The 25,268-nt window shown below is 41.8% G+C and overlaps 1 protein-coding gene across 1 annotated transcript; it reads right to left on the reverse strand.

Moving 5' to 3' along the window:
• Positions 1–1,959: 1,959 nt before the first annotated feature.
• LOC119649643 (transmembrane protein 43 homolog) lies at positions 1,960–19,485 on the reverse strand. Its single transcript, XM_038051898.1, has 5 exons — positions 19,296–19,485; positions 19,014–19,237; positions 2,820–3,189; positions 2,428–2,647; positions 1,960–2,368 (listed from the first exon to the last, which is right to left on the reverse strand). The coding sequence occupies exons 1-5, from the start codon at positions 19,389–19,391 to the stop codon at positions 2,157–2,159; spliced, it is 1,122 nt and encodes a 373-aa protein (XP_037907826.1). The 5' UTR covers positions 19,392–19,485; the 3' UTR covers positions 1,960–2,156.
• Positions 19,486–25,268: the final 5,783 nt, after the last annotated feature.

Raw genomic sequence — 25,268 nt, forward strand, 5'->3', positions numbered from 1 at the left:
TCTTATCATTAACCTGGTATTGTAAGTTGACCGCAACAAGGTCCTTGGAACAGAATTGTCTCAAGCCGGTATTAGTTTTGGCATTGGTTGCAAAGGGGTGGAGCGCGCGAGTTTGAAAGGCAGTTACTTCAAGGACTCGTTTTAAGTAACTACCCAACCCAAATATCTGAAAATAAATACGGTGGTCCATGCATATAACGATACCTGTTTAAATAAAGTTTATAATAGTATATTACTATATTATTATTAGTATATCTTAGGAGCCCCACGTTAACTTTACAAAGAATCATCAACTTTTGTAGTAATATAGGCTATATTATAGAGCATAGTACTACCAATATTCCACTATTACTAACAGAGTTATAAAAGGTCAAAATTGTCACTTTCTTGTATTCTAAGACTTTGAATGTCAGTGTCGTACTAAAGTGAATGGTCTGACAAACTGGATGCATAACCATTACGAGCCAGGTATAAATGGGACAAATGCCCATTCAAATATGCTTAAATAAGTAATACACAAGACTTTTCATCACCAAAGCGTTCAGCTTCCGGTTTCCCGACTTGTTTCATATTGAAACGGTTGTGGAGGATGAACAAATTCTTCCGTTGAAATCTGCCCGAAATATTCTCATCATCTATTCGTTGCGGGTCGTCGAGCGGTAAGCAAAGTACCGTTCTTGTTGCTAATGGAACAGAAGTGTTCGATGTGCGTTCGTGTCGGTTTTTGGTAAGTCCCGAGTGTCTAGTTTATCGAAAAGATCGGTTTCTTTGCTTATCCGTTGGCATTCTTGTAAATTTGGTAATTAGCCAACGTTTTATCAACAAGAAGTTTATGGTACAGGCGTTCCTTCTCACCAACCTTCATTTGGAATCGTCAAGTATCTCAGCTGGTGAATCGACTACTTTGTGACCCCGAGGGTTGCATAGGCCGCTTTGTGGATGGTGTTTTTAATTTGGAACTTGGGTGTTGCTTGCCCAGAACCAGGGTTCCGTGGACCAAAAAGGGCGAAAGTAAGTTGCTCTTCATTTGACCTGGTCCGACATCAAGTAGATGTGGACTTAGATTTCCTCATATTGCAACCAAAAAAAAAACGTCATTGCGTACTATACGTGGCAATTAACTCGGTGCTTAAATGTACATAGCTGGTCTCGTAGTCTACGAAACCTTAAAGTATACCTGCTGGAATCCATGAAAACTATAACCAGCAGAACCCTTTTACGTGATGCAGCGCATTACACGGCATCTCAACGGTTGCTTTTAGCTACTGTTATTAGTTTTAAAGTTAATTGTCAAGATCAATTCTTGCGCTTACAATAGAGCACAAAAGTATTCGGCTCCATCGTTTTTCACTGAGCACCAAACCACAGATAAGCTTCATTTAGACCGCTGGATGGTTATGGTTTGAAGTTACTGCCACACCTTATTTCCTAATTATTCGGCTTGAATCGTTCATTCTTGAACTGGTGAAATGATCGCGAAATATATATTATTTAATCATATAGAAATATTAAAGTCGTAAACTGAATTTTATTTCGCTTTCAATTCCATTTGATTGCATATATTCCAAGGGGTTCTTATAGGGTTAAGGTCTCACCATTCCATCTTCAATCAGAACTGTAAACTTGTTTTATTCCATCCAATTATACCATGGCCGTCAGGTTGTGGATAAAATTCGGCTCAATAGGTTGCGGTGGTCACTTAATTCGTATGGAGGAGGATGATCCAGCACGAAAAGTCTATAAGCAACATCTATGGTAGAAAAAGAAGACGAGGCAGACCCTGCCTGAGATGGAATGATAACGTAGGCTAGGACGCCAGACAGCTTTTAGGGATATCGGATTGGTGGACCTCGGTGCAAAACCAGGATGCCTGGAGTTATTAAGGTAGGCCTAGACCGGATACCGGTTGTTGCGCCGTTGATGATGGTGAATTATAATCTTTAGGACAAATAACATATATTTACACGGTTTTAAATATTCAATATTTTATTCATGAGAATAACAAAAGACACAACAAGATGAGAGGATGTTAAACACGTCCTTAAATACTACTTAATATGAAGTCTTACACATCACAACAAAAGGAAATAAATAAATGATCACACATTGTCCATAAGTGTAGTTATTCATGATGAAAAGGATTCCTATAATTCTTCCTAACTCACTCGCTCATATCCAATAAATCCTCGGGCGCAATACAAGAATGGCGAGGCAGCGGCAAATAAGAGTCCAGCGCCAATCCATGGGCGATGGAAGATCCAAGCAATAGATGTCACAATGAGTGCTAGTGAATACGACACCATGAGATTCGCACCAACAGGGTACCGGGGATCTGGAGCCAGGACAGATAAAAAGCAAACTTGATTGACTGAAAAGGGGAAATATGGCATGTCAGTGGTTCTCCATCTATAGATAAGATATATTTACGAATGATATGGAGTAAAGACGTGGTGCAGCTGGCGCCGAAAAATATTAGAACCCAGCCCATAAATCGGAATCCCCATGTCGTTAGTCGTTGCACGTGATGCTCAGCCTTGAACACTTCTTTCAGCGTCAATTCTCCACTATACACTAAAAGTATTTTTGATTTACGACTGGTTTCATATGGTACGATTTTGCCTTTTTGTAATTTTCCAACCACCGTATACTGTGAAAAACCGTTAAAAATATGTTACCTAATTGTTAATTGTCTTTTTAATATCCTAAGCATGTTCTTAAATTTTGTTTTATTCTTTATAACGAATAATTTTATTAATTTTTTAATAAATATTTTAACTGGGAAGGATAAAATGAGAGCAGCAAATCTATGCAACACTTACCACTTCACCTTCCATCCCCGCGTAAGAAAATAAAATACGAATATCGCCGACTTCGGGCTCAAAAATATCGTTGCTATGATAATAAAGTCCTAAATGCAGTTTTATCGACGAATCGTCTGGCCTTGTGTCTGAGGTCAGTTCAGCGAAATTATTGAATCGAGTCTTGGCTTCAATGCCAAGTTCATATCTTCCTATAGAGACTATTTCTGCAGTCTGGGTTTGGCTTTCGATGGGGAAATGTGCTGGATTCTGATGGCCACTTTGAATGTAAAATTGACGTGAATCAATGAGTTTATCTCTCCAGTCCCGGTAGTAATAATATGTCCGATCCTGTGTTTCGACAACCATGGACTCGCCATAATTCTGCTCCCTGAAATAGGTGGAATTAAATAATACGCTGGGTTACAGATTTTAACTTTTTTTTATACTTTTAGTGAAACACCTATTACCTTATTATACTAACTCGAACTAATGAAGGGCCACATTGTTAACTTGGACGCTTTATTCCATTTTCCTAACTTTTTGCGAACTAATTATTTTGATGAAATGTCTCATAGAGTGTGTTTATTAAACTCTAATCATTTTTGTTGCGTCTATATTCGCAAAGAAGAAGACCGTTGTTGTCTTAAGGTAGCAAGTAAAGGTCTAAAAGGGGACGAGAGCTAACTGTAATGTAGAGGAGGCCCTAAATAAAAATAAGCTCTTGAAGGATTTAAGGAGGTTTTCTTATGTATCGCTTGACATTTAAAAGCTTTTTTAGATTTTTTTTTTTGACAATAAAAAAAGTGATTTTTCCAATCTTTAAAAGTTATTATTGGGGTCTTGAATTATGATATAAAAGTGATTAATTAACGAATTTGATAATTGTTTGTATTTGTTTGCGGCCAAAGTAGACTCCACAGAAAAAAGGTGAGTGGCTGGTGGGAAGCACATTTCCAATTGCAGTAATCTGGAACCAGAAATTCAAACGCTATCGTCCGATCCACGCTGGAATAGCTCGGAACTCCTGGTATAGAATAATGTGTAGAAATTTCAGCTTGGTCGGTTGAGCAGAATTTTAATTGTGCTTCCCACCAGTTGAAAAATTATCGTTTCGAGAAAAACCCGTTTAAAGTTTTCATTTTGTAGAAACATCACATGGCGCATTCTTTTTTTGTTGTAACTATTGAAATATTTTGAATTTTAGCCTAAAATGCAGTATACCTCCAATATATTCTGCTTTCAAAATATATATATGGAAGAACAAAAATTATTTCTGGAAACTGTCACCCCCTTAATTCGAAACACACAGTCGACTATTGGCAGCCAACCATGACAGCAAGCGGTAGACCTCACCGTCCCCAAAGAATCAACATCCATCCAAAGCACTTCAGAGGAAACAGTTGAGTATAAAGATTTCTCCTATAGCTATTGCTGAGCTCGCGGAGAATTTTAGGGTTGAGTGAGCAACCATTTCCAATGTTATCGTCGAGTTCTTTATAAACAAATTGGGAAGCGCCAACCACTTGAAGTTTTAAGATTTAAAGAGAACTGCACCATGACGAAGAATCTTCTCGTGGAAAGCAACGCCAAGTTCTTCAAGTGTACTACTCGTTTGAAAGAAACCACATCATAGTCCAAACCTACTTCGCACAGGAGATAGCTGAGAATCCGTTGAAGGTGAACCCAGGGGGACGTAGACCGCCTGGGGCTCATCAATGGAGACGGCTCCTCCAGATTCATGATTCCACCCCAATAAGAGCGATAAATCGCATCTTGGTCCGATTCGAGCAAATTATGAATAAACAATGCAAAAATTGTCAGCGGGTCGAGCATATGGCCTTAAGCTGACACTTCCAGTGTTGCTGTCAATTGTGACAACACACATAGGCCAAGTAAGTGTCCCAAGATGCCGTAAGAAAGTTCCAAGTGCGTAAACTGTAGGGAAACCACCAGTTCGTCAACTATCAATTGTCAAAGTTATGTCGAAGAAGGACGTCCGAAAACGATCCAATCCATCTCAGAACCATCCGATCCCATAGAATCGACCTCAGGTAATTTCTACATCTTCCCTCACCCGGTAATTCTTTTTTCTTTCGCCGAAGCACTACGCAACGGTAACACAAGCCTTTCGGACTTCCATGTATCTTCTAACCAAACCATCTCCGATCTCGTTGAGCATCCAAGAGTGGATGCTATGATCATCGAGTTGGATATCAACTCTATAGCCGATTAGGGTCATGCATTCTTCGCAACATAATTTTTCTTCATGGTTTGATCAAAACTCTAAAAAGTAGAATTGCAACATCAAGTGCAACCCTGTATGCAAACACAAAAAGCTTATATCTTTCTTCTTAAGAAGTGGTAGCAAATCAGCAAAATTTATACTTTTATAGAATTTTTGTCGACTGGTGCTCCCGCTTTTCCCTGCTAATGATGATGACGAACTAGAACACGACGTGTTTGGAAAGCTATCGTTGCAAATGCCACTTAATCGGAAATTTGGAGGAAACTTCTTTTGCACCTAACATATTCCTTTCTTCTGATTTCCACTAAAACATTGCATTAACAACAAAGGAAGGAAAACCTATATAAAAATTAGTAATATCGCAAAACACATCTGGACAGGAAAATTAAGATCTCCGAGAAAACCTTAACAGGTTAGGGAAACTTACGTAACAGCTTACTTCCCAAATTGAAAAGTTTCAGCAGAAAAACGAGTTTTTCCCAGCAAAGTGTAGTAGCTCTAATGTAACTGAGCCAATAGGATTCCGCACAGTTGAAGAAGAACTGACTGGTCTTGCACATAAGAAGTCCTGTAAAAATCGATGAAGCGAAAAATTAAACGAAATTAAAAGTTGAACTCTCCCCGCCGATTAGCATTAACGGAATCGACTAGCATCTTAAAGTTAAAACCTTTTATTGGCAGCTATGTTCAAGGGGAGGTGACGGGTCCAATTTTAGAAAAACGCGGGAAACCTCTCTTACTTCTTGCATCGTACCTTTCTCTTCAAAACATTTGCTTCTTTCCCTTACGCTTTATATGTATTTATTATACATAGAGAATCCGTATGAGAAATAAAAAGTACTACATGGAGCAGGCATCCCAGTTTTAAATGCGTTTTTTCAAAATAGCGTTTTTTAGTTAGTGTTTACTCTTTAGTGAAGTACAGGACATCCACAGACTGTGCTTAAGTTTCACTATCACACTTATCGCTGTGCAAGTGATAAGTTCACAGCGGCGAGACAAACATGGCGGCTGGAATCCGAACCCAGGGCAGCGAAATTGATGCGATGACGCTCTACTCCTCAACCATTGTACTGTTAGTTCGGGTGCAAAATTTAAAAAACCACATTTGAATTTGAATATGTCATTCTTCAGCCTTTGTCCCGTTTAGCCGGGTCGGCTCGCCTTGATCGGTTGCGCTATTTGAGAGCTGATATGGATGGAATTGTGAGGCTCTCAAATTATCATCCAGCGTATCCAGCCATCGTTGTTTCGACCATCCTTTTGGTCGTTTTCCGTCGTCTTCAATGTTCAAAGACGCCTCCCTCTCAATTTTTCCACGATGGGTCCAACAACATATCGATCGCGCATATTCTCATTTTCAATGTGATCATGGCGTGTTATCCCACTGAATCAACGCAACATCTTCGACTCCATCACCACTAGGCGCCGTTCATCGTCTTTTATAGTCGCCCACCACTCACAACCATAGAGGGCGACCGGGTGAAAGACACTGTCGTAAATTTTGGATTTGGGACCTTCGTTGATACGTCGATCACAAAGAACGCCAATTGTGGAATGCCACTTTATTCAGGTTGAATGCATGAAACAATTTCATAACGCAGTTAGTTCATCATCGCTTGACAGCATTGATTCTGGCCTGTTTCAGTTAGATCGGGCGTCGAAAGCTCTGTTTTATTCAGATTCAGTATGATACTGTATTGCATGAGGCGATCATTCCATTTTTGGACAAGTTGCTCGGGATCAGCTTTGCTATGAGACGCTATGATTGGTGTTGAATATTTTGATTTACATTAGCTTTCTGACGCTAAAAATCGACAAATAAAAAAAACGAAGAAATTTTTTTTTGGGCGAACTTTTTAGTTGTAGGCCATTTTATGGGGAATCTCATATTGCTTAAACCTCCCCGAAATCACTCACGCCATCAATTTTTGGTGTTTTATTGAAAAATCTGTAACAGACAAAAACTTCTGAATAATTCCAAAAATTATATTTTAAAATACTTTCTTCGTCTTTTTCTTCAGCCTTTGTCCCGTTCACAAGCGAGGTCGGCTCGTCATCAAATGCCAATCTTGAGGCTTTTAAATCCCCATTCACGTAACAAGCAACAGTTGATTCTGCCGCCTTTCTGGTCGTTTACCATCAACTTCGATGTTCAGACCAATCATGGCAAACGCATTCTCGTTGGCGCGAATTACGCAACCATACCATCGAAGATATCTCTCTCGCAGTTTTTGCACGATATCGATCGCGAATATCTTCATTTTGGATGTTAAGTCCTTGAGGGTTTCACGTGAGCACCTGTCTGGACTTAATCCCACGGTCTTCTTAAGACACGGATTGATTTTGTGACCACAACCAGAGCCCCACTGAGACAAGCAACAACAGTACCAGTCTATACCAAGTGCATGGCTTGGCATTCATACTGGTGGATGCAAGTCCTACCTAAATCTCTACCGAACTAAGGAGTACGGCACCCGTGTTGAAACGCAACACCACGCCGAGGCCCGAAGGTCTCTTCTCGCTTGAGCATAACCACAACCCCCATGAAACTCCCACTAGGAGGCCAACGGCAAACAACCGAGCTGTACTCACATACAACGGGAGTTCACCAGAAGTATGAGAGTCCAGGGGCTATCCCGGTTCCCATGGTACCAACATACCGCTGGTAAGGTTTCGTGACCAAATTGCCACTTCAGATGAGTCCCCGTGCAGACTCGGGTTTGATCGCCCTAATTAGGCCTTTGGAGCATTCGCCTACTGTATCACGGCCGGCAAGCCAAAGTGAGTACAGCGTCTCCCGGTGCCACCACTATGGAGGTTCTCTTCGGCCACTTGGTTTTGATTTGGCCGACAGGGTAGCCGCCCCGTCTTTCTCACCGCCACCTCTGAGCACCTCATTTCGGATGTGATCAAAACGTGTCACGCCACTAGTCCAACGCAACATCTTCATCTCCATTACCGCAAGACGCCGTTCATTGTCTTTTATAGTCGGCCAACATTCAGAACCATGGAGAGCACCAGAACGGACGACATTGTGGTAAATTTTAGATTTGAGACGTTCGTTGTTACGTCGATCACAAAGAATACCAGTTGTGGAACGCCACTTCATCCAGGTTGCCTTAATGCGTGAAGCAATTTCATAACGCATTTCCCCATTGGTTGATAGCATTGACCCGAGTTATTTAAATCGCTCAGTTCTGGGCAAGTCACTGCCGCTGACAGTGATTGTGCCTGTTTCATGGGAATCAGTAAGCAATTGAACCCAGCGCATGAGTTCTTCTGGCACTAACTGTTGCCGTAGAGCATACCAGATGAGTTCGTGTGGTACACGCTCAAACGCTTTCTGAAGACCCAGAAATGCAATGTAAAGAGGGCGATGCTTCTCCATGAGTAATCGTGCAGCGTGTATTGCATCAGTAGTTCCATAGTTCTTGACAAATCTGGCTTGATTCACAGTTCTTTCAACGATTTCGCCAACACGGTAGTCAAGAATGCATTCAAAAATCTTCATGGTATGGGAAAGTAACCGGATCGGACGGTAATTTTAACATTCTGTTGGACTACCTTTCTTCTTTCAAATTGGAACTGTGTACTTTCTTGCCAGTCATCTGACTGGTGGTGTTGTGCCTTTCTGAATAATCTAATTAAAGAATTAACTGAGCCACAGTGTTGAGTCCCAGCTTATACCAGAGCTCAGATGCTTTCCAGAGCTCAAATGCGATGTCGTTAGGTCCTGTGGTTTTCCTTGATCTCATTCGTTTTATTGCTTCCTCGACTTCAGTTGCGCTGACAGGTGGAACTACCCCAAATGTCGGCAATGTTGAAATCTGCTCGAAATATTCTTGCCATCTATCCGTCGTGGCTCGACGGTTGGTACGCAAAGTCCCGTTCTTGTCATTAACTCAATAGAAGTGTTCGGTATCTTGTATGCGTTCGTTTCGGCTTTTGGCAAGTCGATAAAGATCTCTCTCGCTATCGCGAGTGTCCAGTCTATCGTAAAAATTTTTGTGATGGGTTGCTCGAGTGACAGCGATCGCTTTCTTTGCTTCATGGTTTGAATTCTTATAAATTTGCCAATTGGTGAGCGTTTTATCGCCGAGAACCTTGTGATCGAAGCGTTTCTTTTCATGGACCTTCATTTGAACATCGTCATTCCAAAGTCAAGTATCTCGGTTCATGTACCGCTTACCTGGCTTGCTAACCCCGAGGGTTGCAGAGGCCGTTTTATGGATTGTATCTTTCATTTGATTCCACGATTCTTCCACATACGTAATGGTTGGTAATCGCGTAAGTGAGATAATTTCTATTTTCTTCTCACCAAATCACCACCATTTAATGCGCGGCGGGCTAGTGCGTTCCTCACGCTGTTTTATCGGTGGCTTAATTCGCAGCACAGCAATCAACGGCCGATGTTGAGGTGCGATGGTTTCATAAGAAACGGCTGTGCGTCTTATGAGAATATATTTGATTTGCGTTTTACTGTTCCCACTATAAAATGTGGTCATCTTCCCACTTCCCAATCGTTTGATGAACCATGTATTCAAAGTGCAAGGTCATGGGTGTTCGCAAAATCGATTATACGCTCACCACCCTCATTGCGCGTTCCAAACCGCTTTCCCCATGGCACTTGGTACCGTCTGCCCTTTAACCCACATCATCGGCCCGCACGTTACAGGTCTTTTCATCGAGAAGTTGCTAGAAGGCATCTTCCTCGGCATCAGGTGGACCTGTCTGTGGTACATATGCGGTGAAGAAGTGAATAGTGTGATCAGCTGATATAATGTTGAGCTTCATCAGTCGATTATCAAATCGTCCGGCTTCTTTAATGGCATCACGGAAACCCTCTGAGATGACAATGTCACCACCGTATTGAGTGTATGTGTGCTATCAAAATAGAGAAGTTTATAGCCATTTTTACTGCGTTCGCGTTCAATGTCGCAGCTTTTAGCATCAGACCATCGGGATTTTGCAGAGCGCAGATATCAATGCACCTTTTCCGAAGGGCTCTTGCCAGTTAAGGTTCCAACATTTAGCGTGCAGACACGTATTTATTTTGCTTTTACACTAAATATATGCAAAGTTTCATCAAGATATATTTATCTATTTTTTCTAAAAAGAAAAATAAAGCCTTTGAAAAATAAATATTTGGAAATTTTGAATCCGTCACAGCTCCCAGACGCAGACGACTAAATGGCTCTCTCGAAAAGGCGAACAAAATCCAATGGTACACGTACGAAGATAAAGACAGTAAACCTCTCAGGGTTATGGATAGGGCGCTCTACCCAATGTGTAAAAATTATATTGCAGAAAAACTAAGGGGGATTGAAGATTCTAGTTGCCGGGACTATATTGAACAAGAAAAATATTCTACCGAAACAATAATCAACAAGCGAAAACCGCCTCCCCCCTGTTTTTATGCCTATGTTCGAAAATAGTAATGATCCAAAGAAAATTTACAAATTTAAAAGCAATCCTTAATATGAAAGTCAAAATAGCAGCATTGAGAAAAGTCTGCAACTTGGTGGGCATGAATCACCGAAATGTCCCAACAACAAAGCTTCGTCGGCAAAGTGTGTAAATCGTAAGCACCAAATGAGGTTGTAAAATAGCGAAGGAATTACAGAAGCTAAGATTAAAGGAATTCCTCCACAGCGGATACCACCTCCCGAAAAAAATGATGTGAACCTCGCAAGATAATTGGCGCGCCTGTTATTAGACCCGAAGAATTAGAATACCCGTAGGTAATAAAAACTATTTTAGTTAGGCTTAATACAGACAACAGATAGTAAACAAAGAAATTTTTGACAAATAAGAAAAGCAAATGACAAATTATAATAATCTTGTGTGAAAAAGAAAAATTTCACGCTGCTCGCTAAACTCCTTCATTTTAAGCGGTTGCTTTAAGGCCAGCTACAGCATCTAGCGCATTATTTGACGAGCATGAAAATACAATTTCCACTCCAGCGTTAACCCTAGATAATGGCCGATTGTATTAGTGATTTCATTAATTCATTCGTTAATTTCAGAAGAATGCATCCATATTGCCAATAATGAAAACGTAACGTCCGCTGGATACTGTTATGTTACTTGTCCGTGAAAAATAGAGGAATAAAGATTATCCTCCCAGGTTAACTAATGAACAAATTGGGCAGTGTTGAAAAAGTCTTGAATGCACCTTTGCATAAATGACCCGAACAACACTGCTTATGTACTCGAGGATTTCTTCCTGCTGATCTGCTAACAATGACAATACACCAGAGAGTTTGGTGTTCATTACGGACTGAATAAGAAGTATACTGACTGGCCTGTAGAGGTCAACGAACTAAAGAAAAGAAATTGCACAACGGAAAGGACAAAAACCTTAAACGTCTTATCAAACAAGCCAAGATCTAACAGCATAAAAAATACAGACTATTCACTATGGAAGGATGGAGGAAAGTGGCTGAAGCTTTAATCGTCCCTAAACCACGAAAGAAGCCAAGTAGAATCGAATCATATCGTTCTTTCAAATAACTTCACATGAAGAGAAATGAAGAAATTTGATACCAGCTTACCAATCTGGTTTGCATAAAAACCATTCCATAACTCAACAGGTGTATAGGATCACGAATCTGATTGAAAATGCAATGGAAAGAGAGCAGGTGTGTTCAGTCATTTTTCTCGATAACGCCTAGGCGTTCGATAAGGGGTGGCGACAATGTATTCTAGACAAATTGCATAGGCACCTCAACGAAAAATTTTGTAAGATCCTAAAATCTTAGGTATCCGAGCGTCTATTCAGAAGGAAATACAAAGGAACATACTCTGAATTGAAAAAGGTTAAAGCTGGTGGTTGGTGGATCACTAATGACAAAGTGAATCCAGCCAAAGTCATCAAGGGACAAAAAGTGCCACAGGCGAATGAAACAAAATATTTAGGTATGACAGTCGATGCTAACCTCAGTTCATCCTAAAAAGGAAGGAAGAGTTAAATGCCAGATACAGACAGATGTACTGGGTGCTGGGGAGGAATCCCCAGCTCAGCTATTAATTTATAAACAGATCCTCAAGCCCATATGGACGCATAGTTTTGGGGCTGCGACAAAACAACTAACTTGAAAGTCGTACAGACGAGTACATTCGAAATGAGGATCTGCAGGAGGAGGATCTGAGGACCTTCGAATATAGGTGGTTAATGAAGTCATGAGGCCCCTTTCATGCAACACGGTCTCAGATTGAATTTAAATAAAACTGAATTTTTGAAGACTGATTCCCATGAAACAGGCACTATCACTGTCAGTGGCAGTAGTCTGCCCAGAACTGAGCGATTTAAATACTTGGGTCAATGTTATCAACAATCCAATTGGATCAAGGCTTTGAATTGTGTTAGAGCACTTCATTCAAGACCGTAATGGTCAGCATTGCGCTCGCCTGAGATTATTACCCTGATTTGATTCAGATACTTATTCACAGCTGAGTCGACTGGTGTCCGACATCCATACGTCTGCCACCAGTAAAATTTGAACCGCGACCTTTCCCTACGGCAGCCCAGCGCTCTAACCACTTGAGCCATCCGGACACTTGCTATCAGCCAATGGAGAACTGCATTATGAAATTGCTTCAGGCGTTAGGGCAACCTGGGAAGTAGCGTTTCACAACTGGTGTTCTTTGTGATAGACGTATTAACGAACGTCTCCAATCTTAAATTTTCCCCAGTGTTGTCTGACCTGTCGCCCTCTACGGTTCTGCGTGTTGGCTGACTCTAAAGGACAGTGACCAGCGTCCCGCAGTAATGCAGACGAAGATGTTGGCGTAATTGGCCTTGATCACATCCGAAATGAGGATATTTGCAACCGATATGGGGGTGCATCGACCGTGGAAAAATTGTCGGAGAGGCATCTTCTATGGTATGGTCACGTAATTCGCGCCAACGAGGATTCACTTACCAAGATTGGTCTGAACATTGAAAGTTTCGCAACCGTATCCAAGACAACCGAGGTGCTGGAGTTGATCACAGGGTCTTTCCGCTATAAACGTAAAGGAAATCTCGATTCTAGCTTGGCGAGAGGTGGTTTTAGTCGATAAAAACCCACACTCGCAGGGCACGTGAATCCTGGGGTTAATCGTTTGGAAGATTTCCACCTTTAAAAAAAAGGAACCTACCCTAAGTAGAAGCAGCGACAGCTTAATTGCACATTTAAAAAGTTAAAAAACAGAATAAGCACGATGACTGGCAACGAAGTTGATGGTTATTCTCTTAGGAATAATTTACTGTTGTGTTCTTAACATAACAACGATGTTGTCATTGTAATTCCTAAGATGATATAAATGCAAGTAATTAGACAAGTTCACGAATAGGGACATTTATTATTGAATAAAACCTAAGCGAAGCGGAGTGACTGTTGATTTGGAAATATGTGGCTAAGAGGTCAAAAATGGAAAGTGATAATTTCTTTAACGGGTCCATTCTCAGAAACTACCCAACCGAAAAATCTGAAAAAAAATCAAGAGGCTGCCACTATATGCTGGATTGTAGCTGTGGCAAATTTCTAGACCCATATAAAGCAATTTAAGCTTTGAAAAACAACTGTTACTTCATAGCCTCAGGGGATAGGTGTGAAAGAGCAGGAATTTAGTAGTGTTGCAGATTACTCATCAAGGAAGCTACTACCAAAAAATGAGAAGAAAAAAGTCTGACTTGGTGTTTGAGTCAAGTTCAGTAATGGTTCAGTTTCAGTACTCGCCGGAGCACTCTTCTTAGCCATCAGACTGTAGTCTCCGCCGAAGATCGCGACGTATTCCAAAGAACTCTTTAGAATGCCAATAGACAGATGAAAATTAAAGAGCAGAGAATTTATCGGAACTATGTCTTCCGCAGTCAGACCCTCTTCAGTTGAAATTCTGGACACACTAAAACACAAACTTTCTGCCGTATGTAGGCGCTTGTGATAGTATGGTGAAAGTCACTCCAGACGCGTTCAGAATGCAGCGAACATCAGCAGAGTTATTTTAGATCTCTCAACGAATATCTAAATCAGTGCAGTTTTCAGTCACGGAAGTAAAAGGATATTGGTGTGCTGCTGCATGCTGAGTGGACACCCGCCATGCCAATACCCTAGGCATGAATTTTTCAAATGTTATCGAAGAGGAGGTTCAACGAGTCATAAATAGCTCGGCGAACTGGAGGGGCTCTAGTCTGAATCAATCGGTTGGCATATAGTATAGCATTAGTCGGCGGGGTGGTCAAAGGGTAGTATAGATCCCAGGGCGAAACGTAGATTGGTACCCACGATGGAGCATAAAATCTGGGAAACGCCTGCTGAACTAACAGCTCTACTACCAAACCCTATCTCCACATCCACGTGGTGACGCTGGGAGTTCTTTCTTCATGAAAAACTATAGACGGAGAAGGATGAAGGCGAGTCTCCCGCGCCTAAAAGCGGGACAAAATGTACCAACTGGTCCTCCAGGTTTGGGGTTGGGTAGGGCTGACAACCCTACACTGAAAACCGATATTACGAAGCCCCGGAAGGAGCCTCGGACAGGATGGATCTCAAAACGACGAACCGGCAACGATAACGGATTAACGATTTGCGCATTTTCTCATGGAACGTGCGCTCCCTGTACAGACCGCATGCTGCTCAACAGCTAGCCGATGCCCTGTACCAATATAAGGCTGATGTAATAGCATTGCAAGAGCGATGGACAGGGACCAGTTTCCTGGAGAAGAGTCGATACACCATATACAGGATGCGGCAGCATAACTTCCTTTTTTAAAATGCGCACCACTCAGTTAGTTGATGTCATAGCGGAGCGCTAGTGGTCTCGTTCAAGAGGGGATACTATAAAGTTTTGTCCCGACACGATCCAGTCGCCATCATGCGTTGGAATAGTGAGGAGCGTGCCTTTGCCGTTGAGGTTTACTTTTCAAGCGGATGTTCGGTTATTGCAACACAGCGTGCATTTCGGAATCGCTTTAATTTAGCCCCGTTGGCTCCCGTCCCAGACCGCAAATCAATTGTTACATGGGTCACTACATTCAAACAAACTGCAAGTGCGACAAAAGGAAGAACTGGAGTCCCTCGCCCGTTAGATCACCTGAGAACATTGAAGCAGTGAGAGCGTCAATGTTGCGATCGCCACGGCGTTCTGCGCGCAAACACGCATCTGCCCTTGGACTATCCGATCGTTCTGTGAGAAGAATTCTTCGTGATGATGTTCATTTTCATCCCTATAAGATGGCGATAGTGCAGGAACTTTCAGAACGTGACTTCAATTCTCGGATGAACGCGTGTGAGCTACTTCTTGATGTCGTTCCCGAGGGTGCTATTGTTTTTTTTAGCGATGAAGCCCATTTTCATTTGTATGGGTCGGTTACAAGATTTGAAGACCAACATCCAAGAAGAAATTGCCAACATAACACCTGCTATGCTAACAAGAGTCATGACAAACGCCAGAAATCGGTTTACGCAATGTATGGAGAATGGGGGACGTCACCTAACAGATTTGATCTTCAAAACAATGTAAATAAAAACTTTAGACATGTACCTACATTATAAAAAATAAATAAATATTTTCCGATGCATTCAATAGTTTTTATTGAGTTTTGAAAAACGGAAGATATGCTGCCGCACCCTGTATTATAGCGGCCATCCAGTAAACCACGTGCTCGGAGTAGGTTTTGTTAATCAGCCAAAAAATGAAACCTGCTGTTATCGGCTTTGAAAGTATAAGCGAAAGGCTATGCACTTGCGAAGCAAGTTTTAAAATATAAGCCTCATAAACGTTCACGCCCCTACAGAGGAGACTGCAGAGTTGGAGAAGGATACCTTCTACGAGGCAGTTGAGCGGACCCTTGAAGCCAGTCCCAAGTATGATATCAAAATCATACTTGGAGATTTCAACAGTCAAGTAGGAACGAAGCCCGTATTCAGGCGATATGTCGGCTACCATAGCTTACATAGGGATAAAAATGATAACGGACTGCGGATAATTCAGTTAGCACGAAATGTTTGTTGGAAGTAACTGGTTTGCGTGGAAAGCGGTCCACAAACATACGTGGGTCTCTCCAGACGGGACCACTTTCAACCGAATTGACCACGTGCTGAGTGAACGCGACCACCTCTCAGCCTTGATGAATGTCAGAACACATAGGGTGGCCAATATAGACTCGGACCACTATCTGGTTGGTATAGAGCTCGAATTACAACACCACCTACAATCCCCTCTGACAATCAGGTGAGAGTGAATACTGAAGCCATTCACAACGCGAAATGGATGTCGCAATAACGGCAGTCAACAGAGATCCTGGAGATGAAGCATTAACAAACGATCTTCACAACCACCTGAAGAACGTTATCATTGATACGGCCACAAAGATACTTGGCCCCAGCCGCAAGAAGAGTCGGGACGGCTGGTTTGACGATGAATGTAAGCTAGCTACGGAACGGAAGCATGCCGCATGCCGAGTAATGTTGCGTTCTCAAAGAACGCGAGCACGCACGGAGACTTGTCACGAACTCTGTCGAGCGAAGAAGTGACTTCACAGACGGAAAAAAGAAGCCTGGGAGAACCAACAAGTCTGTGAACTAGAAAAATACAGGGAGCAACCGCACCAGGCGCGCAAATTTTACAAGTCAGTAGGATGAAACTTTATAGTCCTCCATGCTCATCCTGCCGAGACAAGGATGGAAATCTGATTTCCGACGGAGTGGGGATATTGGAGCGATGAGTTGAGTACTTTGATGAACTACTAACAACCAGAACATCGGCGAGTCGGAGGTTCCGTCAACTGAAGACGACGGACAAATACTGCTACTACCAGGTATAGGAGAAACAGTCCGTGCAATTCATCGGCTTCAAAATCATAAGTCGCCAGGAGCCGATGCCTCATACATAAAAAGGGAGATATAACGCAGGGCAGCAATTATAGAAGTATCACGTTGCTGAGTACCATCTATAAGATATTCTCCACTATCTTGCTAGGCCGGATAGCTCCATACGTCCAGAACATCATTGGCCCGTATCAAAGAGCCTTCACTCCAGGTAAATCAGCAATAGATCAGATTTTCTCTCTGCGGTAGGCGATGGAAAAACTATGGGAATATGGACATTAGTTGCGCCATTTATTCATCGGCTTTAAAGCCGCCTATGATAGCGTACCCACGGTAAAACTGTACACAGCCATAAGAGAATACGGTATCCCGATGAAATTGATAAAACTGACTAGGCTGACCCGATCAATGTGCGAGGTCAAATCAAAGCAGCAGGATCACTCTCAAGACCATTCAACATCAAAAGCGGTCTACGACAATGCGTCCTCTTTAACCTGGCCCTCGAGAAAGTGATCCGTGATGCTGAGGTCAATGCAAGGGTACGATCCTCTTTAAGCAAACCCAACTACTGGCCTATGCTGAGATGGGGCGATGGCGTAGGCCAGGACGCCAGACAGCTTTTAGGGGTATCGAATTGGTGGACCTCGGCACAAAACCGGGATGTCTGGAGTTCCTTATTAAGGCAGGCCTAGACCGAATACCGGTTGTTGCGCCGCTGATGATGATAATGATTAGTGGCGGAGGAATTTTCATCCTTCTTCGCCGCCCGAATTAGTCCTTATAAAAGACACGGTGTGGGATTCCGCAGAAACAACACCGATTACTTGCTTGCCAACCCTTCACAAGTTTATGACATCCGTTGTTAGTGGAAGGATCAATATTCACTTCGAGGCTGACGTCATTCTTTCCGAGGAACAAAAAGGCTTTTGAGTTGAATCAAGGGGTTGCAAAGAGCAAATCATTATAGACTCGGTGGTTATAGGACAGTCAACTAAAAGCCAAAGTAATCTGCAGTGGCTATATCGAGAAGGTCAAGGCTGGCCAATCAATGCCCGAAGTTTATATTGCATTGGTTCCAAACTAGTGAAGTTTTTGGTGGCAGTCATGGAAGGGTGGCATATCCCCTGTCAGTGCGTTCACCTGAGGGTACCAACTGCCGGAACTGCATATCTCGGTGAAGAATAAAATAAGGGCCCTTCACTGGCATATGCATTCGGAATATTGCCGTGGACGAAAACTGATCTGGGAAATTTCCAGCGGTAGATATGGATTACTAAGATCAAATTCCGAATACATAACCTTCGTGGAGCGAATGGACGACCTTTCGATACCGGGGGCAGGAGCGTGGTTGACTTCACCGCCAAGCCTACTCATTACGTGCTTATTTTTCAGTCAGAAGTAGGCAAGTTTCTTGCATGCGACTGTATGTGAAGCAAATTGCGGGCTGACTCCACTTAACTTGAAGGATCGATATTTCAACTCTCTGAGCGCATATCGGTAAATGGAAATCGAAGAGAATGCATGGTAAACACCTGAATTGGGGAACTTTTTGCTGGGATGGAGTTTTACCGATTTGAACCCCGCAGGCAGCCCTCTGCTTGCGGCATGTATTGACAGCGGTCTCTTTTAAATAACCACCACATTCCACGCAATAATCCTAACATGTTGTGAGTTTACGTATATTATTGATGTTGTTTTCCCCCATAATAGCAACATGGAATGGAAATACGGGGAGAAGCCAGTGGATCTGGGTAATCAGCGTCTCGAGAGCATAATATTGTCTGCTAGTGGCAGGTGTTGTACCCACATGTCTAACGACTTCCCTTGATGTCCTAGGGCTCTCATGCAATCTCGTCCAAATTACAATTACACCATTCTGCAACGTGCACAATGTTGCTCGATACTCGGCGAATTTTCCCAATAACTTACCGCCGGCCGCCAAACCTTCTCTATTCCTTTTAGGAAGTTGGGAATTGAACAAGTTTTATGCATTTGGGGTTTCGTTATACAGCGTAACGTCTCTTTTCTGCTCACTACAATTTTCACTTTATACAATACTTTGTTGAATGTCGGCAAAACAAGTGCAATTCTGTTCTCCAACAAATTCTGAATCCGAAAGAAACCGAGGGAGACCAATGCAATGGAACTTACACTGACTCTTCAATCCATTGGTACATCTGAACTCGCCGCTTAAGCTTCACCGCCATCACTATGATGTTGTAGTCAGGCTCCGTCAAAGGTTCCCCAACAAGGATCGGCCCCTTTATGTGAACCAATCGGCCTTCGTAGGTTTCCTCAATTTCGGCATCCGGGTCGAGAGTGATTGCATCGTTCTGAGCCTCGTCCAAGGAAAGAATTGTGTGAACGGCCCGGCCCTAACGTAAAAGATTTTCTAAGTGCCCAGAACAAAGTTGACTTGGGATGGTAATTTACCTCATTCCAGAACAGAATTCCAGTGCCTGCAGTGAACAAAATACAACCGAATGTAGCGATGAGCCAACACGAGCGAAACTCCCGGATCAGTGTCATCGGATATACATAATAAACCCTGATAAACACACAGAAACCACCGCACCTGAACCTATCACTAATTTCGACAGATGCTGCTGTCACGGTGACGTTCCGTTCGCAGCTCAGTTAAACAATCGAAGTTCTCATTCCCGACGATAGGTGTGTCTCCAGAAGAGAGGGGTGTACGTCGGCATGTGGATTGGATCGTACGATTTTAGTCCATTTTGGAAGAGCGAAATTATCGGCACAGAGCCAACTTTCCACGTTATATATTGAAGACATTTAGGTAATATATTGTATGTTTAAAAAAACTCGGAGAAAATCGGAAGTATCAACTACCGACTTCAGGATTTCGTATTTGATACTAATGTGCGCCATCTTTCGAGTAATGGGTGAACATTGAATGGAAGAGGGTTGTGCCGGTACAAATGGTACAAAGTTGTTCATCCCATTTTTTTAAAAAATTTATGGTACCAAAAAAGTTGATAGAAAGCTACTAAAATATCTCAATATGCTTGTATTTGTATCATACCCAAATTCCACACTCTTGCGATGATTTCAATTCCTATAGATTACGAATAATCATAAAACTAAAAGTAATGCGAGTGTGCCAATACTAAGTAAGTGCCAAACATTTACAAAAAAAAATTTTAAAATATGAAATTTGTTAACCCTTGAAATATGTATGTGTACGATATATGTAGATATGTGAGCAAAAGTGAGATCCAAACATCGTCGTACGAAATACATAAGGGCTCAGGAAGGGGGTGAAAGGAATTGTATGCGTTGTTTTGCAAAAAGAATCAACGAAAAAGGTTAAAATAAACTTTTGTTGAGGGCGAAAAGCAAACTCTATTTTCGTATGCAAAGTGGAAATCCGGACAGTGCTGAAAATCGTAATAATGAAAAACTCAAAAACTGACTAGTTAATACTCCGTATAGAGACTTTTAGCATTATATGCATCCTAAACTGGGCACTGGCAAAGATTTGAACAAACGTTGGAAATATTCGGCTGGAAGTTTTCTCCATTATTCAAAAAGAAGTTCCATCAAGTATTTTTTGTTGGAAATAGGAGTTCCGTGAAGCCTACCGTCAACATAATCTTGCGGGTTCTAAATGATATTGCACTGCAGCATTGTGGAGAGGCTTCGAACAGATTCGGATAATTGAACAGTACCCAATGCATGTTTTTCACGCTTTATGTCCCGGGTCACCGTTTCGGCATGTCTTGAATATTTGACAAATATTCCAATTTCTCTGCGCTGGCATGCAAATTTTTAAAAAATATCAATGTACATATTCGAATCCATATTCCCCCTCTACGAATACCACATCACCCACACCGTCCGCACCATAACAGCTACCCTACCATAGCACTTCCCAATTTACTGTGATTTTCAAAATTTTTTGCTGCAGTTTTGTGTTAGGATTTCTCTACGCTTTTACTTTTCCACTGCAGGGGAATAAATTTAAATCTGTCGACAAAAAGTTCACCCCAAAAATGTTGATCTTCAAAAGACCGTTCTGAGCAAATTCAAATTGCTTGACTTGATTGACTTCATCAACATAAGTTTTATTCCATGCGATGCGTGTGTATGACTAGGGAAGTGCTATGGTAAAGTGGTTGCTAGGGCGGAATAATACATCGATATTTTAAAAAAATCTGCATGCCAGCGGCAAAAATTGGAATTTTGTCAAACATTCAAGATGTGGCGAAACAGTGACCCGAAACATCAAGCGTGAAAAACACGCGTGTGGTAGTGTTCAATTGTCCGAAGCTATTCAAAACCTCTCCGCAATCCTCGTAGTGCAAATGATATCGACGGTAAGCTTTGCGAAGTCCCCATTTTCAAGAAAAAATATTTGATGGAACGTCTTCTCGCATAATGGAGAAAACTTTCAGCCAAATATGTACAACTTTTGTTCAAATCTATGCCAGTGCCCCGTTTAGGATGCATATAATGCTAAAAGTCTCTATACGGAGTATTAACTAGTCAGTTTTTGAGTTTTTCATTACGATTTTTTGGCACTGCCCGGATTTTGCATACGAAAATAGAGTATGTTTTTCGCCCTCAACAAAAGCTTTATTTTATCCTTTTTCGTTGATTCTTTTTGCATTTTATCCAACAAACTGTACGTAACGTTCTTGTAAAAAACATATACAACTCCTTTTTCCCTCTTCCTGAGCCCTTATGTATTTTGTACCACCGTGTCCGGATTTCACTTTAACTCACTGTATATGTGAATGATCAGGCGAAGGCTTGGAAAGCAAATAATGGTTACCATAGTCCTAAATCTTCCATTATATCTGTTAAGGATCGTAATTATGGCAGATTAATCCAATTGCGTGTCGCTCTTTTGGACAAATGAAAGGGAATTGGCTTACCCGTTCAAAAAACATGACGCACTTGCAAACGTGTGGATTGCGATGTTTGGACCTCCAAATCAAGTCAAACATTTGTGGAGGTTTGGAGTTTGCGGCAGTTGTTGTAGTGGGTGACATGACGGCAATTTCTCGGCTCTCGATAGCAGTGATAACTATTAGCGGCATCTAATTGATCGAAACATATCGAGGGGTACTTGTGAAAATTTAAAAAAAAGTATATATATTTGAAAATGGCGGATCTTAAGCTGTTTCCTGGAAGTGCTTGTTTTGGAATACCTTGCCGTGGTTACGAAAGCTTGATAACGGTTCTTCTGAAATAAGAATTTCAAAGTTCGTTAGTACTCATATCGTAATCTCTACTCGCTGAAGGAAGGATTTATAAAAATGATTACTTTTAAAGAAATGGCCACGGTTCTAATCAAATTTTTAGAATTTTTTATGTGTAATTCTGAGATAATCGCGTTTAAAGTTTGTTTCTCTCTGTTTAAAACGAATCTGTTTAAATTCACATCGAATCGTGGATTCCAGAGCCACGTAGTATTCCTTCTACGGACTCTACAACATTAATTTGATGCTGTCTATGATCTATGATTCATGAGTCTGGCGTTAGAATGCCAAAATTGTGGGAAACTGATCATCTAGGGCATTTCCAAGGTTGGAACTGATGGACTGATGAATATTGATGGAGTGATGAATATTAAATATTATATTAAATCAGCTGGACTGATGACAAGTTGAGTGTTGTTCTGTTGTTATTGTGTTGTTAATCGAAATATCATTTCCGAATGGTTCGGTGTTTTTGTTTGTTGTGTCGTCTTGTTGATATTAAACACGTCAGTCCATCAGTTTTTCATCAGTCTTCCGGGGTTAAGCCGCTGGACTTGACGGTCTCCTGCAGTTACTGCAGATTTGCTGCTTCCATTCGTACGGAAATCATGAGAATTCGAGACCTTTCCAAGAGAGTGGAAGAAGGGGATGATCGTGAAGATCCAAAAGAAGGGGACCCATTTTGAGTGTGACGATTGGAGGGTATATGTGTGTTTCTGCCATCGCAAAGATAATAGCTAAAATAACCCTGAAACTCATCAAAGAACATCTCGAACACTTGATCGACAGAGAGCAGGCTGATTTCTGCTCGGGATCGACCTGCATTGACCGTCATCAACGGACCATTTTGGAGCAGTGTGCGGAGTTCAGATCTTCGATGCACCTGCTATTCATCGATTTCAAGAAAGCAATCTATAATGTGAATAGGAAGCGTATGTGGAGTGCATTACGCAGGCGGGGCATTCCGGAGAAACTGATAGCTATTATCAGAGCGATGCAACCCACTAACCAACCTTTTCAGTCACGCTGCTTCGAGGGCATAGGTGGAGAGGAGACGTGTTGCCTCTACCCTGGACGAGACGGTCGATCATTCTTTTCAAAATTTGGCAATTAAGCTCAAAAATTAGGGTCCGTGGAGCAGAAATAATAATTGGTCCAGTGCGACTGGATGCCTCCTTCAATCCCTCATTCCTAGGGAGGAATTTATATTTTTTGGTAGTCAATAAGATTTGATTATACATATATTGTTAGTTTTGCAAAAAAAATGGAAAATGTGAAGAAAATCTATAATCGGGGAGTATTGCGACAGTAGTTCTCCAGTTCTTGACAAACCCGCCTTGATTCAGGGTTATTTCGACGATTTCGATATCAACGGTTGATACGGTTATGAACAATGCGTTCAAAAATCTTCATGGTACGGGATAGCAACCGGATCGGATAGTAATTTAAACATTCTGCTGGACTACTTTTCTTTTTCCACACTAGAATGGCAGTTATAGTGTGCTTATTAAATTTAGTATGTCAATTAACCTTATAACCGACGTTAATTTTGAGATGTTGTAGTTGCTTCAGCCTGTCATCTGATATTACCTATTCTCCCCCAAATACCTTATCTATCTTTATTGCTGAACGTTGGATGTTGTATGTAGGTTTCAAAACTTTTCCTACAGAATCTTCAAACAGTGCCCGCAGATACCCCTAGCTTTCCTAGTTGGTAATTTAGCTTGCAATGAATACTTTTATGCAGTGCATATTTCTACTATCATCCTTAGGCTCTTAATGCTGAGGTTTAAACAATGTTGTGAACGCATCATCTTCAACCTTTAATGCTAGTAGGTTACTGTTAATTGTGTGGACTGCATCTTAGTAAATTGTAAACATGACAAGCAGGAACGAAATCTGGATCCGGATCCGATTCCGAGCGGGGAGGTAGGAAGTCCAACTGGAAAACTGCGAAACAATGACCAGGTGTAACGGAAGAATCTGATCCCAAAATTTTACTAACACCTTTCCAAACAGCAGAAATTTGTGGGCTAGCAACGTGCAAATTTCGAAACTTTATTGCTACCGAAACGTCAAAAACAGCTTGAATAGAGACTGAACTCACGTCGAAGACCTTTGGCTATCGAAAACGGACTATGAGTGGTTTCTGCGATGTGCGCACGTTCCTCGGAAACGGTACCAAGGGTCCTCAGAATGATTGCTTTCTCCAACTGGAACGAATTGAAAATTAGTTCTCTTCCTCTTGTCACACTAATGGCAAGGTGTTTTTGTCCAGCCAAGGGGTAGCAGACCTGAATCTGGTGTCGGTGTCGACTACCACAAGGCGCGTTCTCTTCATCTGACAGGTGGTTTCTGACAGGATTCTGGTTGCAAGATTCCCTTCCAGATTAAGAAGCATCCGAATTGCATAGTGCTATGCACCAATGAAGACTTCTGATATAGCGAAGAAGGATGCTTTCTACGAACAATTACACGCAGTTCGGGAGAGGTGACATTATGAGAGCTCCCGATGAAATCCGCGCACGGTTATAGGCTTCCAACAGAACCTATTTCAACTTACAAAAACTGTTCCACTCGGAACGTCTCACCATAAGGTCAAAGCTCTTACTACACAAGACTATGATCTTGCCAGTCCTTATGTATTCCTCGGAAACCTGGGTTTTCAGCAAAAAAAAATTGCGAATTCTTGACCGCGTTCGAGAAAAGAATCCTCCGAAGAATGGATGAGGATGATCCAGCCTGGGAAATCTATATACATAAATCTATATATATCTATGGTAGAAAAAGAAGACGAGGCAGACCCTGTCTGAGATGGAGCGATGGCGTAGGTCAAGACGCCAGACAGTTTTTAAGGATATCGAATTGGTGGACCTCGGCGCAAAACTAGGGTGTCTGGAGTTCATTGTTAAGGCAGGCCTAGACCGGATGCCGGTTGTTGCACCGCTAATGATGATGATAATTGAGCTGCCATTAAAAATGCTCTGTTTTTGGATACTACTCAGCTCATTGACCACGTCCCAATGGGAGGTCATAAGATCTAATTGACTATGGAATCGTGGAAGCAGATCAATGAACAGAAGGGACTGAAGGCTCTATTGACCATTGCGAATGATGGCGTGTGTGACGCGTTCATACTCCAATGGCGTGCGACATTCCGGGAGGTTCGCCGTGACAAGAG

This window comes from Hermetia illucens, chromosome 2 (assembly GCF_905115235.1).
Source record: "Hermetia illucens chromosome 2, iHerIll2.2.curated.20191125, whole genome shotgun sequence".
NCBI classification, from domain to species: Eukaryota; Metazoa; Arthropoda; class Insecta; order Diptera; family Stratiomyidae; genus Hermetia; species Hermetia illucens.

Bases quoted from the DNA above. Each gene is read 5' to 3' on its own strand.
- LOC119649643 (XM_038051898.1), bottom strand. From the start codon at position 19,391: ATGACACTGATCCGGGAGTTTCGCTCGTGTTGGCTCATCGCTACATTC. The intron at 19,238-19,295 runs GTAAATTACCAT...CTTTTACGTTAG, and splicing joins GAATTCTGTTCTGGAATGAG to GGCCGGGCCGTTCACACAAT. The intron at 2,648-2,819 runs GTAAGTGTTGCA...GGTTTTTCACAG, and splicing joins CGGGGATGGAAGGTGAAGTG to TATACGGTGGTTGGAAAATT.